General features: G+C 38.6%; 1 protein-coding gene across 2 annotated transcripts in view; it reads right to left on the bottom strand.

Moving 5' to 3' along the window:
- kctd7 (potassium channel tetramerization domain containing 7) overlaps positions 1 to 17,104 on the bottom strand; it is a 32,465-nt gene that overhangs the window by 4,337 nt on the left and 11,024 nt on the right. Inside the window, exon 4 of one of the 2 annotated variants that reach the window (XR_007040195.1) lies at positions 12,182 to 16,486. Coding sequence is in view for 1 of the 2 variants with exons in the window: in XM_047378506.1 (XP_047234462.1) it covers positions 16,110 to 16,486 (377 nt within the window). In the remaining variant the exon portion in view is untranslated. Of the gene's footprint in view, positions 1 to 11,492; positions 16,487 to 17,104 lie in introns of those variants that run through there. The other variant, XM_047378506.1, reaches the window with a different exon arrangement.

Raw genomic sequence — 17,104 nt, 5'->3', positions numbered from 1 at the left:
TTAATATCTTTTTTTTGTTAGCAAGATGTATTATGTTAAACAAACGCCTCAAATTATTAGTGGAGAACCTGTTTATAATAAACCCGGTTTGATCTGGGTTGATAAGAAGAGGTAGACACCTTTCCAATCTCCTTGCTAACATTTTTGTAACTAGTTGATAATCGGTAGGAGTGAGATTGGTCTATAGGAGGAACATTTTAAAGAATCTTTCCCTTTTTTGTGGATGACTGTTAAAACAGCTTGAGAGAATGAGTCTGGAAAACACTCTTCCCTCCCGCTTTGCTCAAGGACATCTATCAACAGTGATTTAAGAAGATCTTGAAATTCTTTATAAAACTCGGATGGACAGCCATCCTCCCCAGGTGATTTATTTCCAGGAAGTGAATTAATAATATCTGTTAATTCAGCCCTAACAAAGAGTTTGTCCAAGTTCTCCCTCATCTCTTCTGATAAACATGGTAATTCAATGGAGGATAAAAAGGACTCAATTACATGTAAATCCCCTGAGCTTGTGATGTATAAAGATCTGAATAGTACTTTTTAAAGGCCTCATTAATTTCTTTGGGTTTATACGTTATATCTTTTGATGGTTTTTCTATAGCATTAATTGTTCGCTTGTTTTCCGCAGTTTTAAGTTGCTATGCTAGTACTTTATGTGCCTTTTCCCCAAGTTCACAAAATTGTTGTTTAGATCTAGTTATTGCCCTCTCTGCTTGATATGTATTCATAGTGTTGTATTTCATTTTCAGATTCACCAAATCTCTGTACCTGTCTTTAGTTGGGGTGCTTTGGTATGTTTTCTCAAGATCATTAATTTGTCTTTCCAGAGTATTAAGCTCCGTGGTGTGTTTTTTCTTTATCTTGGTTAGTATAGGATATAATTTGGCCCCTCAGAAAGGCTTTTAATGTGTCCCAAAACATGAAAATATTAGGTGCAGATGGTCTATTTGTTAAAATGAAGAGGTTAAACTGTCCCTTGATGAAGATACTGAATTCAGGTAGTTTTAAAAGAGTAAGATTGAGCCTCCATCTGTACCTTTCAGTCACCTTGTCGGACATGGACACCGACATCACCAGCGAAGAAAGATCACTAAGTAGTCTTGGAAGATATTCACTGTTAATCACACGATGAAATATCTGACTAGAAATCAAAAAATTATCTATTCTGGTATGGCAGTTGTGGGGATGTGAATAAAATGAATAAACTCTATCCAGTGGATGCATCTGCCTCCAGACATCCGTTAAGTCTTTCATAAATGAAATTGTGATTTTAGCTGATTTAGAGAAGATCTATGAAACACAGTGTCTAACAGAAATTCAAATCCCTGCCCACCACGTGAAACCCAGGTGCTTGGGAGATCTGAGGAAAGACCTGTAGAAATAAACTGTTGTCATAGTTAGGTACATAAATGTTCATAAATGTCCAGGATTCTGAATACATTTGCCTTTGAGCCATTACATGTCAACCTGAAGGGTCAGATATAGTTCTAGTAGCAACAAATTGGTTGTTTTTCTGCAGCAAAATTGCTGTTTCTCTTGACTTTGAACCAAATGATGAGAAGAAAACATGACCTACCCACTCTCTTTTAAGCTTTTAATGCTCCGTGTCGGATAAATGTTTTTCTTGTAAGTAAACAATATCAGGTTTTAATTTTTTTAGGTAAGTATAGACTCTTTTTCTTTGTATAGGGCTATTCAATCCTTTAGCATTAAATGTTACAAATTCAACGGACTTAACATTAACCATGGCTGCAATGAAGACAACAAGCAATTCTCCTTTTTATCTAGGTAACCGACCAAGGCCATAATGAACAAAAATCTGTTCCATGTTTGTGTCTCTCTGATAAATGAATAAATAAGAATCAGGTTTTTTCTTGCACCCCTTTCTTTCTAATGAATTTCTCTAGTAGTTATCCAACTACTTAAAGGCAAACATGGAGCACTGAAATTATTGGCAGTTGATCTTTTAGAATGTAAAAACAAGACGTCACAGAAAAGTGATGTACCCATGCATGGCCCAGCAGAACACTGTGATTTCCACGGTTTGCAATAATGCACTAAAAGCTGCACACATCATAGGATTGGATGTTCCATCATTTGCTCACACTGAGACCCAAGTAGTACATGTTCTTCAAACAGGCAGCACTACACTGCAGTCTAGTATAATCATTCAGCTTTCTGGGGTGTTTAATCTGACAGACAGTTTCTAAACCATCAGCATCTTCAGAGCAGCTTGGAATTTATTTTTTAAATATATAGTATGGATCGATGTAAGATTGACATAAGGTTTATGTAAGTTTGAGGTCGGACTTTACACATTCAGTCTAGATTTTCACATCCACTTGAATACCTGATTGTGATGTTTTTTCTTCTGGTAGCTTTCAAACCTCAGTCCAGCGCTGTAGTGATGGAGTTTTGACAAAAATTCAATCTGGAAGACTCACCTCCACCACCGGCTCTGTACTATGACTCCATCATGCGTCTCTGCTCCAACCAATCAACGTCAAGTCTGCATTCCTCCTCAGCCATTCACCCTTCAACGCTTCGCTTTTAAGGACCTCTAACCATGGATCTCCCTGCTCTCCGCCGAGCTTCGACCCTCCTCCACCCCATCGCCACCATCTGGTTTCCTAGCTCCTTCCAACTTCCTTATTATCGGGCCTCCACTCCATCACCAGTATCGGATCCCAGGGGGGGAAGACATCTCTAATCCTAATCCTAAATCGTTCATTCAAGCTCATGTCATTCATAGCATTCATGTCTTCATTCGGGGTTCGAGCGCCAAAGAAATAAACATCTGCTATTTAACATCTCTAATCGGCATCTTTGTGTTCTTATTGTGAATCTTTACAGGATTGAAATCTCAGTTGTACTGGGTCAGCAGGACATTCTGGCAAAGAAACTTAGCACACTTTGAATTTGGCATGATTTGACATTTATTCTGTGTAATTAAATAAAACAATAGAAGGCATACCTTATAACTGTAACACGAGGAGCTCAATAAAATCTCCAGAAGTCAGAAACTGGGTCACAGAATTATGTCTCATCTGACTTACATTTGTTTCTTTTGCAAAAAGTAAAACCAGTTGGATTTGTTCTGTACATTCCGAAAAACATTCTGTAAGTCCAGAATGTTTTTCCCTCGCAAGTTATTTTATGGAACCTTCTGCCTGTTTCTCATGTGCACTTCCACTGTGAGGTCCAACACAGTGCTGTTCTGGTAGATTACATCCACTGCAACCTGGAGGGTAATTCCTCCTACTGTAGAAGAGTTGATTGATTATCTGCCCCTAACTGTGGGAGAGAGGCTATTGGCGTAAAAATTAAAAGCTGTACTTGCACTTTATAACTTACATAAAGTTACTGAAAACTTCATGTAAAGGTGTAAGTGTAACAGACTTTAAAGGGATTTTGCCAACACAAGAAGTGTTCAGCGATGAAGCTAACGTCAATGAGCAAAACAAGCTAAAAACACTGCTTCTTTGTATTTGTGCATTCAAATTCCTGTTCACCAACAGATGCAATACAATACTGTGTGTTTGAGTGATTTAATAAAACACAAAGAGCAACAAATGCAAATAAACAGTTCATTACTGCAGATAGCTACTACATTTTACCTGTGGAAGCCATATTGCAATCTAAGGATGTGTTCGCTGCTCCTGTTGGATTTACACATATTTACACAAGTTTTTGTTGCAGCAGTAGTCAGAGAGACAAATGGGCAGAGATAGAGAAAGAAGGGGGAAAGACATCCAGCAAAGATCCCAAAGTCGGGAATCAAACTCCGGAAAGCTGCTCAATGACTAATAGTCTCCTTATATGGAGGCGCACGCTCTACCTTAACGCCATGCACTACCCCAGGATTTATAAATGTTTGTTCGTATAAACACTGTCTGGTGTTTTAATATCAAGAGCTGGTGTTTATACTGTATTTCTTGCTTACAAGGTATGTGCTTACAAAGGACCTCTCATTTGCAGGTCTGTTTATGAAAACAGATGAACTTTAGAAATATTGGTTAGCATTGTAAAAAGCATTCAAAAAATCAACCATTGTTTTTTAATTAATTAGGCTGCAGCTCTATTAAGATGTTACAATTTACTGATGTAATAATTTACCGTGGTTCTCTTTTTGCTTCCTGCCATTCAGCTGTTTATCATTCAACGGTAGTTTGGTTGGTTTCTTGGTTTTTCTTTTAAGACATATATAAACTCTGCAAGAACAGAGAAATTTGTTCTGTCTCTCGGAGACGCAAGGACAAAATGACATTATTCTGTTCCTGAAGCCCTGGTTTTGGAGTTCTTGCAGCTTGTTTTTGACATGTTTTGGGCAGAACTTTTTTCTTGTGTGGCATCAGAGAAATATGAAGGTGGTGTGCTGCAGTGGGAGAGACCTACGAGAACTTCCAAGAAGTTCTGCACTCGAGTTTTGGGAAGTATGAAATGTCCTGGCCAGGAAGAACCTTGTTCTTGTTCCTGCAGCCTTGGGTAAAATAATGTTCTCTGTTCTTGTGAAGTATGCATTGGCCTTTATTGTAAGCTTGCTTATTATGCCATTGGTTTTGTCTATTTGGATCTGTGTTGTTGTTTGGGGTTTCTCTTGGTTCTGCATCAGTTGTCAGTAAGTTTAATAAAGCACTTCAGTTTTGATCTTGCCTTAAGCCTACCATTTTTTACCTTCCATGACATTGTTACTATTTATGTATATATTTATTTCAATCTGAAAAGACTCACAAAGAGAGGGATGGCAATTAGAAAAGTTTTAATGATGAGAAATTACCTGGTTATTTCTTTGGTGCTCGGACCTGGGAGGAAGACATGAATGCTGAGAATGACATGAGCTAAGATGATCATTTGTAAGGCTTAGATTTAAATATGTCTTCCCCCTGATCCAACACTGGTGGTGGATTGGCGGCCAGGGAGCGAGGAAGCCAGGAGGAGATGTGAAGGAAGATGGTGGAGGAGGGGTGGAGGAGGGATGAGCTCAGCTGACAAGCGAAGATGAACACGGTAGAAGCTCCTTTAAAAGCAAGGCGTCGGAAGGTGATTGGATGGAGAATCAGACGGACAAGATGCTGATTGGAAGGCTGGGAGACGCACCGAAGAGTCACTGGAAGGTGGAGGCGGTGAAGGTGAGTCTTTCATTCTGAATTTTTGTCAAAACTCCATTAGTATTATTTAAAGATATAACTATAACTGTGAATTAAATATTCTATATAATCAGAATGAAATGCAAAATTGGTGTATTGTGTGGTGTGGAGGTCGAAGGGCGCCATATATAGAGGCAACAGTCCTCAGCACAGCCGTCCCTGGTTCGATTCCCAACCCTGAGGCCTTAACTGCATGTATTCCCGCTTCTCTCTCTTCCCATTTTCCTGTTTAGTAACTGTAAATAAAGGCCACTAGTGCCAAAAAGATTCAAATGCAAAATAATAATTTTTTGTTATTTGAACAACTAAAATGTATTTATTTAACTGAATAATCGTACCTTTTATTTGGCTAATTTTGCCTCTTGTTTTAGCCTATGTTAACTTTTCTCACCCAACCAAAGAGCAGCCAAGTGTTCTTCCTGGATGCCACTCATAGATGATGATTTTATTCGGTGTCCTTCACAGTGCCTGAGCTGTCATAAAAACTCCAGCTTCTATTTATATCCTCTCTGTCAACTTGGCCAGTTTCTAAGTGCAAGACTCTGCAAGCAGTGTATTGTCCAAGGCTTTTATTTACTGACTTTTTCCATATTACCGTATTATTAAATTTCATTGATTTCTAGTTGGTCAAATCAAGTTATTTGTTTTTGCTTCCAGGAGGAAATACACTACTTGTAATGTTGAATATAATAGATGTAGTGAAGGATAGTTTTTTGTGAGCCATTTTACACCTGTGTGATGTCATTCTCAACCACAGCTATGGTGTTTTCTGTTTTATTTTGCTGAATTGACTACATTATTCCCACCACCATGTTGGAGGACAAACATCTAGCATAAAAACTGTGGCAACATGTCTATTTCCTGGTTGTCCATTGACTGTTTTTGGGGTTTAAAAGCTAAGCTTGCCAGCAAGTTTGACCTTAGCATTGATGCTGATGGTAAACAAGTTAAAGTTGGATACGAATTTTTTAAATCTCCTCCAACAAGACGGCATGTCAGTTTTTTTCCTTCGACAACCACAGCAGAGGCAAATAAGTCAGCGGATGAGTAAAACTCAGAAGCATGTTGGAAACAAGACCACAGGGTAAAAGTACCAGATTCTGCTTGATAGAGCGGTCACTCAAGACTCAAGGCAAGCCAGACCGGTGTGAGCAATCCCTGGATAACTGCAAGAAAATGTCCGACTCAGTGTCCCACCAAGGAACACTGGGAATAAAAGGGCTGAGATAACCTTCCACAAGGGCAGCAGTGGAAGACAAAACTGGAAGGCATCTTCAGGACTATTACTCAAGCGGTGCAAAATTCCTGCAGGTGGTTTTGCACAAGCTGCCCCACATTCAGGTGTATTCAGTGGCGGTTTTTACACCTGGCTGAGACCCTCTCTCTGCTACCCGACACACAAGTAAATACAACCTTTTACAACCCAGTCTGCAGAAAAAAAGGTTTTATGATGTACCTTAGCAGAAAGCTTGAGAACAAAAATGTTTATAAAATTTATGATAACTGAGATAAACTGAATTATCCAGTTGAAGTCTGGCCAGTCTAAACATTAAGATTTTGAATTACAGATGGATAAAGAAATGCAAGTTAGACTCTTAAAAGTCAAACTTTTCTTTACTTTTCTTTTTTAATCCTTTATCATGCCACTGCAGTATACTTTTTAAAAAAAAATTTTGTCACTGCAAAGTACTTCTTTTTCCATCATATAAAGCACTTTGAATTGTCTTGTTGCTGAAATGCCATATAAAAACAACCCTACCAGAATAACCCTTTAATGAAGCATTAGCTCCTAATCAGATACCAACTTTAGATGTATCAGCCACTGGCTTGAACATGCAGATAGGCCTCATTCAGGTTGCAACTGACAGAAAACATTTTATTCCTCCCTTGTGGCGCCCCCACCCAGACTGTCTTGTCCTGGGCAGAAAGCCTTATCGCTCATCATAGTAAATATTTCCTTCATGGGCAACATTTGGCTTTATAGTTTTGTTGTTTGTACTTTGTCATTAATTTATGGGTCTTTCAAAGGTCTGTACACAGGCAGATGTTTGCTTTATTTGTACAGTACTTCAAGTCATAAAGATGTTGGTTAGATGGAAATCAGCTAAATCAGCCTCTTAATCTTGCCAGCAAACCAGTTTGATTAGCCTCAAGCTATTTGAACCCATCAAATAAATGTCCCAGAAGCATCTGTTTGTACAGTGAGACAGCAAACACCTTTTTAAACACGTTTGACAAGCAGCGTGTGCAGCATATGGCTCAGCTCTGCTATTATTGTGTTGGCATGACAACAGCAGCTAAGTAGCGTGCCGATTCATTCAACATTTAAATGGTTTGTCCGCGTGAGCAGAGAGTAGCTGGCTCTTGAATCAGGCCGTGGGTTGTGCTTGGAAATGGAGGGACATCGTCCTGAAAGCTGCTGACCTGCTGTTGACTGGGATGTACCCCACAGCAGTAACTGATAAAATAATGATTAAAAAAAAGCATACGGTGACTATTACAAACACCAGAGATTAAATGTAGAGGATGGTACTTAAATACATTCATGCATGATTGTAAAAGTAGCAGAGTACAAAAAAATACCATATTTTTTTAATTTAAGTTTACAGTCAGGAGAAATAGTACTCGTCACTTTGCAAGAGTTAGATTTAAAGTCAATATAATTGGATACAAAGTCAAGTTAAGACAAAACCATAATTAGGAGAATAAAAATAATAACATAGATCTTCAAAGCCAAAACTTTGAGATAAAAAGTCATATTAATGGGATTAAAAGTAATAAAAGGATACTGGAGCTTATCATTATGACTTTGATATCTATTATCCGATTTGAAGTCAAAAGTTTGACATAAAAAGTCATATTTCTGAGATATAAAATAATGACTGAGATTGAAAGTCAATACGAACTATAACATATTAGGTCATAATTCTGGGATACAAAGTCACAATTATGATAGACAATGTTATATTTATGACATTCGAACTCATAAATATGAAATGCAACGTGAGATAAATGTTCTGTACAAACTGACTTCTTGGTGAATTGTTGAAACTGAGGAGCCAATTGTGCAGACACTAGCAGACATAGATTAAAATAAGCTCTTTAAATAATTCAACACATTACACAGCAAATGCAGGACCGGCAAGGAGAACAAGACAAATAAGACTAAACCTGAACATAAGGCAACAGCAGGTACCAATGTAGACCTAGTAAGGATTATCACCTGAAGCCATGAGCAGATGAGAAACTCAGCTGCAAGCATGTGCCAGTATATTACTAATATATACACAAAGCAATATGTCTATTGATGATTTTAAAAATACTGAATCTGCATTCTCTTTGGCTTTTTAAATTAATGTGAGATCCACATGTCTTACTTTACCAAAATGATTTATGTTTGCTAAATGCCAGAATAATGAGAGAGAGGGAATTTATTTTAACTCTCTTGAAATGACATATTTTTAGTTACTCTTTTTTCCTAAATGCCAAACATTCCTTAGTATTTACTAGAATTGCCTATTAAACTGTCTGACTTGGATCAAACGTTCCCGCTTTCCATCCACAAGCTTATCGCAACAGTTTGCCAGAATGTTGGCCCATTCCTCCCAACAGAACTGGTGTAACCGGATCCGGTTTGTTGGCCGCCTTGCCTTCACACACCTTTTCAGCTCTGCACACAAGTTTTCTATAGGACTGAGACTAGGGCTTTGAGACAGCCACTCCAAAACATCAACTTTGTCGTCCTTAAGCCACCTTGTAGCAAACTTTGTGGCATGCTTAGTGTCATTGTCTATTTGGAAGCCCCATTGGTGGCCAGGCTATAACTTCTCAGCTAATATCTTGAAATTCTGCTTTAATATTTCCACTTAATATTCTTTCCTCAGGATGTTATCTATTTTATGAAGTGCACCAGCAAAACACCCCCACAACATGATGCTGCCACCCTCGTACTTCACAGTTGGGAGGGCGTTCTCAGGCGTGTGAGCATCCCCTTTTTTCCTCCAAATTTATTGGTCATTTTTGTCAAATATTTCATTTTTGTTTTCATGAGACCACGGGACATGTCTCCAAATATTAACTCTTTGTCCCTTAGTACATTTGGAAACTGTAGTCTGGCTTTTTATGCTGGCGTAATGGATTCTTCCTTGCTGAGTGGCCTTTCAGCCTATGTCCATACAGGGCTTGCTTTACAATGGGGAGTGCAACTCTTACCATCAACCAGAATCTTCACAAAGTCTTTAGCTCTTGTTCTGAGGTTTATTCACACATTTCATATTTAAACACGTTTATCTCTGGGGAAACAGAACCCGTCTCCTTCCTGAACAGTATGATGGCTGGACATTCCCATGCTGCTTGTACTTGTGCATAGATTACCATGGGACCTTTGGGCATCTGGAAATCGTACCTAAGGGTGAACCACTTGTGACGGTCCACAAAACTGTTCCCGATATCTTGGCTGATCTCTTTAGATTTACCGTGATGTCACACAAGGAAGACATGTGTTTGAGGTGTTGCCTTAAATACATCTACAGGTGTGCTACAGTTAGGGATGACAAAATTACTTAAAAATACTTCTTGGTATTTATTGGGGTAACAATAAAAGGGATTATAAAAAAGTATTTTTAAACATGCTGGTGTCTTTGTAAGGCTGGGACAATTTTAGGACACCAACCACAAAAAGCAGTGCAATATTATCACTAAACGGCAAACAATAACGGCATTTTTTCATAGTTTAAAAATATTGACATACAGTATTTAGCTGCTCTATTGAAACCAGAAGTGGAAATAAAAGGTAAACGTAATAATTTAAACAATACATTTAGCTTTTGGGGTATCATTGTATAGAGTTTATCGTTTTCGAGATAAATCTAAATTCTTGATGGTAACACAAAATTTCAATTGCCCACCCTTATTTTCAGCTAACTACAATGTTTTAAATTAACCTATCAGAAGCTTACAAATGTATAACATCATCATCATCTGGGCTTTCCAAGATTGATTAAAGGCACAGCGATCTTAGTTTATAAACCTGAAGAAAGTAATAAAATTAAATTAAAAGTAAACTAGTAATAACATTTTCTAGAAAGGTCCCTCTCTGGTAAAAAGCTTAGTCTGATTTAATGTCAAACTGTGGCAAAAAGTACCTCTTTAAACAGATATAAATATCAGCTGACCTCTAGAAACGGAGCTCGTCTTTTACGCCTCCATTTATTGTTGAATAATTTGCATTTTTACCCTCAGAATACATTTCAAAGGCTTACATTATAATAAAAACCAAAACCTTATAGACTTGAGAGGCCATTTCTTTATTTATAAAACAGATTTAAGGTCAAGAAGTGCCTGTCTAAGAAACCTTGACATGAGAGTTATCTCATCTGAAGAGCAGAACTAATGGAAGAGCTTTTCCTGATGGTGATGTAAGAGTGTAACACATGTCACACAAGCCTGTGGTGAAGAAGAGGAGTGTGAGAAGAATTACAGAACCAGTAATAAGTTTGCAATCACTCATCATCGGCATCAATGCCATATTAGTTTGGATTTTTCTTTCACTGTTTTTTTTTTGTGTGGAATAATTTCACAACATGCAACTTCCTTTAATTTTAAAACAAGATTTTTATCTACCAGTTGAAATTTATTGCAGATTTTGTCCTGCAGGATCAAAATTATGCATGCAGGCTCAAATATATACATACATTTTCCTAGACGTTTGAGTAAGTGAGGTTTAAGGCTTTAGAAATGTTTTAATTTGATAAGCCCCAGAAATGTAGGTTTATTTAAGTTGGGAAAGTCTTTTGAGCTATTATTAAACAACCCAGAAAGGCGCGAGCCTGACATCAACTGGACTCTGCTGGAACACCAGTAAAACGATGTTCAGTATGTCTGATGGAGTCAAGGTGAAGCTGTCAAACCTGAGAACACTGTACCAACTGCAAGCATGGTGGTGGCAGCATCATGCTGTTGGGTTGTTTCGCTGGCGTTGGATATTGTTCATTCCACAATGTGGATGGAAAATTCAAGAAGGAAAAATAGCTCCAAATTTTCCAACTTTACCACAAACTTACAGCTAGATGGTTGAGATTTGAACAGAACCTGGTGCTGAAGCAGGACCATATGAGCCCAAACATGCATTTAAACTAGTCTCTGGAGTGGATAAACTGGGCTAACATTAAGCTGTACTATTGTGACCCTGAGCAGATTCAAGATCTCCCATTAATTCAAATTTTCCAGCTAATTCTTAAGAAAATCACTGAAGGAGTCACAAATTTAAAAAGAACAAATATTTTATCTGTACTGTAAACATTTCCCCCCCCCCAAAAAAAATCTAAATTAAAAATAGAAATCCTGTTTGCCGTTTAACAGTTTTTATTTTAACACAACATAAAAATGATGGTTTCTTTTTAAAATACAGACAAATGAAAGATAACTAGAGATCTGGAGCTTCCTGGAAGCTAAAACAAACATCGATATAAAAACATTAAAAACACTGGAAGTCATCAAGATTAGTTGGTTTCAGGGAAAGAATGTAGTGCTCCAGCATTATGTGGCAAATTAATCAAAACTAAAAAAATCTGATGCAAAACTGTTGCTTCTTATATTCAATTAACCCCCTAAAATTTATGGTTTTATTTAACATAAATATTTTTATCACAATCACATGGTGCTCAGAATTAGAGGTCAGGTACAATAAGACTTGCAATGAGGAAATGATGACTTGACTGGTTAAAAAGCTACGTTTGATCAAAAAGTCTCCCTGAAGGTGGCGCTATTTTCTGAATTAAGTCTCCATCCATCTAAACTGCAGAAACATACCGCCGTGTATCAAATCTACTGCAATGCAATCCCTTAAAACAGAGAATGCCCTTATTTTAGTGTACGACAAAACAAATACACGCTAACCCTTTCCATACACACTCTCAACGAGCGCATAATGAAAATATACTCTGTCACAGTTAAATCTGACACAAAACCTATAGGAAAATATACACATTTCACTTCACCTTACTTACAATATTCAATTAATTCAATGTACTCACTACAACGGTGTGTCCTTACATGTTGGCGGTGGAGGTGTGATGAGATCAGGACAAAGCTGCCGATAAATCTGACGCGGCTGAGTGTGGAAAGATAACAGCACATCTGGGATATTACAAGATAATTACCTCAATAGGCGCTTGAATCTAATATTGGGTAATTTTATCCACTTACAATAACACAATCAGCAGCAGTCCCAGGCCCAGAGTGTTAAGAGTCCAATCAAACGGCTGCTGGTTTCTCAGTTACGTTACCACGGCTACACCTCAGAGGTGCAACCAATGAAACCTGATGCTATTTAGGAAATAATTACTTCACACAGAGAAGTGACAGAAATGTTGTGTTAAAAGGAACTGGATGTGTATGTAAGATGCACGGCGCACTGTTTTACTGAAGAAAGAGAAAAGATTGTACTTGTCCGGCAGAACAGAGAAGTTTCAGTTTCAATTATGCTGCATTTGCATAGCTGGTATTGGGAAAAATTATTTAAAATGTATTTATTGGGTTATAAGCATGAAAAATACAACCTATACATTTCCTGCTGGTCATCCTAAATGGCAAACAGATGATTGTTAAATAAAAGTGAACAAAATCTGTTGTTTAGTTTTGCTTTGTTTTTTCTTTCGTCTCTCTATAGAAAGTATTCCTGGCTCAGTGTTGCTATGCTTAGCTATGTCTCTTTCCTAGGTGAACCCCTTAATGGAGCTACAGCTGCCATTAACTATGTACTGTCTTTGTTTCTCCTTCCCATAGAAAGTACACCGTTGCTCAGTGTTTCTGTGTTTAGCTGTGTCTATCCCAGACAAAGTTACTAACAAAACAACTTCCCCCATTACCTGTTTATTTCTCAGAGCTACAGTGTTTATCTGTGTCACCTTTCTAGAGGAAGCAGTTATTAAAGCTACATCTGCCTTTAACTATATGTACTGTATTTCTTTCTGTTTCCCAAATAAAAACTCTGGCAAAATGACTCTGAAAACTTCTCTGTTTATCTGTGTCTCTTTCCTGGACTCCACCATTGATTTAGGTATTGCTGCCACTAACTTTACACACTTTTTTTCTTTTCCATAAAAGAAGTCCCAGACCTTGTTTGTTTGACACTGTCACTTTCCTGGATTAGGCTGTTGGAAGGGGCCAATACTCTTTGTTTTTTGTTGGGGGTTTTTTTTTGCATAGAAAGTACTTTAACTGCTTTTATGTTTAGCTGTGTCTCTTTCTGGATAAAGTCATTGGCAGAGCTGCTGCTGCCATTAAATATGTGTACTTTATTTGCTGTTCTTTTACACAGAAAGTACTCCTGCCCCAGTACGCCTGTCTTTGTCTATGTCAGCATCCTAATCTTTCCAATTCCAGCAAATGGACGTTCATACTGAGCTTGGTTCTGCTGGAGGTTCCTTCCCACTGTCGCCACATGCTTGCTCAGGAGGAGGGATTGCTGCAAAATGGACCGCAGCAATTGCCTAGGTAGATAACATTTTACCTACTGGCAACTAAATCTGACCGTGTTGTTTTATAACCTGGATTGAACTGGGCTGTATATAACTGAACCTGAATGTTTCTGTAAAACTGGAGTGTACTGGAATGATTTGCATCAATATGACTTGAGTTTGGATCAAATTGGATTCTATATAACTGGATGAGAATTTGACCTGCTTGACTTGTAAACTGCCCTGAGATGATATTGTTGTTGGTGCTATAGATATAAACTGAAATTAAGCTGAACTGAATAGATCTGAAACAGCTTTCCTCCATCAGCTGTTAGTCATGTTTAAGACACATTTTTCCTGGTAAAAGCAACATTTCTGGTGCTCGCCAGCATATATGAAAGCCTAACTCCCCACTATCTCAGAAATTGTCACTTTCGTTGGTCCTCTATATTTGGAAACATCTAAATGAGGGATGTGCAGGGGAAAGGTAAGTTACTTCTTCAGTTCAGAGACGATAAAATCCTGCCTTTTCATTTTAATCCTGCTGCACCACAAAGGTCCTAACATATCGGACTAGAAAATTAGCAGACTTAGTTAACATATATTTCTCTTTGTTATAAGAACAACCATTATTGGTGCGCCATAAAAGACCTAGCTGGGATTATACCTAACAGATCAGTCAGTGGAGGAACTGTTTTCTAACCTTCTGCTGATGCTGTTTCAAGCTGCTTGTGACCTGAAAATAGAAAACTCCCTTCAAAGGTTGGAGTTTTTTGGTTTAGGCAATCACCTACAAAAACTCATACAGCTAAAACATAGGTCGAACTACAGTGCTGTGAAAAAGTATGTGCCCCCTTACAGATTTGTTCTGTTCTTAGTTCTTTGTCACACTTAAATGTTTTGGATAAAACCGATTTTAATAAGAAACAAACATAACCTGAGTAAAGACTAAAAACAGTTTTGAAATTATGATTTTATCTATTAGGCTATCCAAGCTCACCTACTGAACATATAATTTCTCCACTTTAAATCATGAATTAATGTGATTAATTACATTTTTGGAAAGCTGGCCTGGCCAGGCCAATTACTATTAGACTCGTAGAATCAAGAAATTACTTACACAGAATCCGTCTGACAACATGAAGTAGGTAAAATGATCTTAAATCGTAAAACACCATGCCCCAGTTACTATCTACCAGTCTGGATAGAGTTACAAAGCCATTTCCAAGGCTTTTGGAGTCCAGGGAACCACAGTAAGAGACATTATCCACAGATGGAAAAACATGGAGCGGTGGTGAACCTTCCCAGGAGAGGCCAGCCTAAAAAATTATTCCAAGAGTGCACAGACGATGAAGTTTAGAGTTTAGATTCAACGATAAGAAGGAGACTGGGCAAAAATGGCCTCCATGAGAGAGTTCTGAGGTGAAAACCACTGCTGACCAAAAAGAACATGTAGGCCAGTCTCATATTTACCAAAACACATCTTAATGATCCCCAAGGCGTTTCGGAAAATCTGTGGACGGACTTTCTGTTACAACAGGGTGGAGGTAGTGTGATGGTCTGCAGCTGCTTTACCGCTTTAGGACTTGTACAGCTTGCCATAATTGATGAAAACATAAGTTCTGCTCTCTACCAGAACATCCCTGAAGGAGACTGTCTGGCCGTCCATTGGTGACCTCAAGCGCAACAGCACCTGGGTTATGCAGCAGGACAACAATCCAGGGAACACCAGCAAGTCCACTTCTGAACGGGTAAAATAAAATAAAATCAAGGTTTTGGAGCGGCCAAGTCAAAGGCCGGACTTAAATCAGATGCTGAACAACCTTAAACAGATTGTTCATGCTTTAATACTCTCCAGTGTGGCTGAATTCAAATAATTCTGCTGAGAAGAGGGCCATAACCTTTTTACATAGGGCAGGTGAGTTTGATATGTTTTTATCCCTAAATTAATGAATCATGTGAAAACTGCATTGAGCATTCATTTGGATTATCTTTGTCTAATATTAAAAGTTCCTCTAAAACATTGAAATGTAGAAAAAAATCAAAACCAGAAGAAATCTGTAAGGGACCGCATACCTCACCGCTGAGACTATATGTCTCCTAAAAGCTTAATCATTTCTTCACATTTCCTGAAAAAAAGCTGCAACTGTAAGCTGAACCGATGCAGATGGAAAAGCATTTGTAGCCCCATAATGGTAGTCTGAGCTCCCAACATCTCAATCTTTCCTATTTTTGATGGTGCTGTTAATGGTAAAGGCAGAGTCACCCCTAGCAGTGACAATATGTGGTAAAACCTTTTAAAATTTCTAAACGTTAGTGTTAAGAGTTTTTTGCTTTGACAAAAGATATTTCAGGAAACAGAAAATATACTCACGGTGGGATTTAAAGGGTCACATTCTAAGACAAAATATTGTCAGTTTCAATACAAAATTCAGTATTAACCAAGTTCTAGTAAAAACCCAACATCCGTTTGTGTTTTGGTCCAACCAGCTTCCCTGGAGCTTCACCACCACGTGATCTTAAACTCGTAGATGGGCCTCTTGCAGTAGTAGTGGTTGATGAGGTGCTTGTCGCAGACGCCGATGCACTGCTGCTCGGCGGCGATGCCCCGCTCGGCCAGGTCGCTGACGATGCAGTGCAGCAGGTCGTACACGTCCGCCACCGCCTCCCACGGCCCGAAGGAGACGTCGACCTCGCAGTGGTGCTCGAAGAGCTTGGCCTCGCTGTCCGAGCGCTCGAAGCGCAGGGAGTTGAAAAGAGGACGCTCGTACGGCGTGATGGGCATCTCCTCTTTGTAGACGCACACCTTCAGCTTCGCAAACCGCGCCTTCTTCTGCATGGCCCTCAGCTTGGCGATCTCCACGATACGTTCCAGATTGTCTGAAATCATTCCAGGAGCATTTATCATTAAAGGTTTTATTTATTCAAAGTTATTCTATTGGCTTAGATCAGAGGTGTCAAACTCCAGTCCTCAAGGGCCAGTGTCCTGCAACTTTTAGATGTGTCCCTGGTCCAACACACCTCAAACAAATGGCTACATTTCCTTCTCAGTATGCAGTCAAGTTCTCCAGAGTCCTGCTAATGACCTAATTATTTGATTCAGGTGTGCTGAAGCAGAGGAACATCTAAAAGTTGCAGGTTACCGGTCCTCGAGGACTGGAGTTTGACACCTGTGGCTTAGATGATGATCAGACTCTGATTTCCTCCTGGTTTCTGTCTGCTACTGGATTTTACGCAGACGTCTCTAATCATCAAGCACTTTGCTCAGCACATTTAAATTTTACATGTGCTCTATAAATAAAGGAACGTGACTTTAGCTGTGTATAAAAGCATGTTTTACTGCAAGTAGCTCAAATCATGATTTAATTATTTATGTGTAAAAAACATTTGCTGTGTTTCTTCCATCTTTAAACAGACTCAACCTCTCAGCCAAGTGCCTTGCAAAACTATTCCCACCCTTTGAGCTTTTGTTTGTCAGATTAGAACCTTTGTTGTATT

The sequence above is a fragment of the Girardinichthys multiradiatus genome, chromosome 11, assembly GCF_021462225.1.
Source record: "Girardinichthys multiradiatus isolate DD_20200921_A chromosome 11, DD_fGirMul_XY1, whole genome shotgun sequence".
NCBI lineage: Eukaryota > Metazoa > Chordata > Actinopteri > Cyprinodontiformes > Goodeidae > Girardinichthys > Girardinichthys multiradiatus.
Note: the sequence above shows the minus strand (reverse complement) of the source record. Positions and strands in the feature narration are given on the sequence as shown.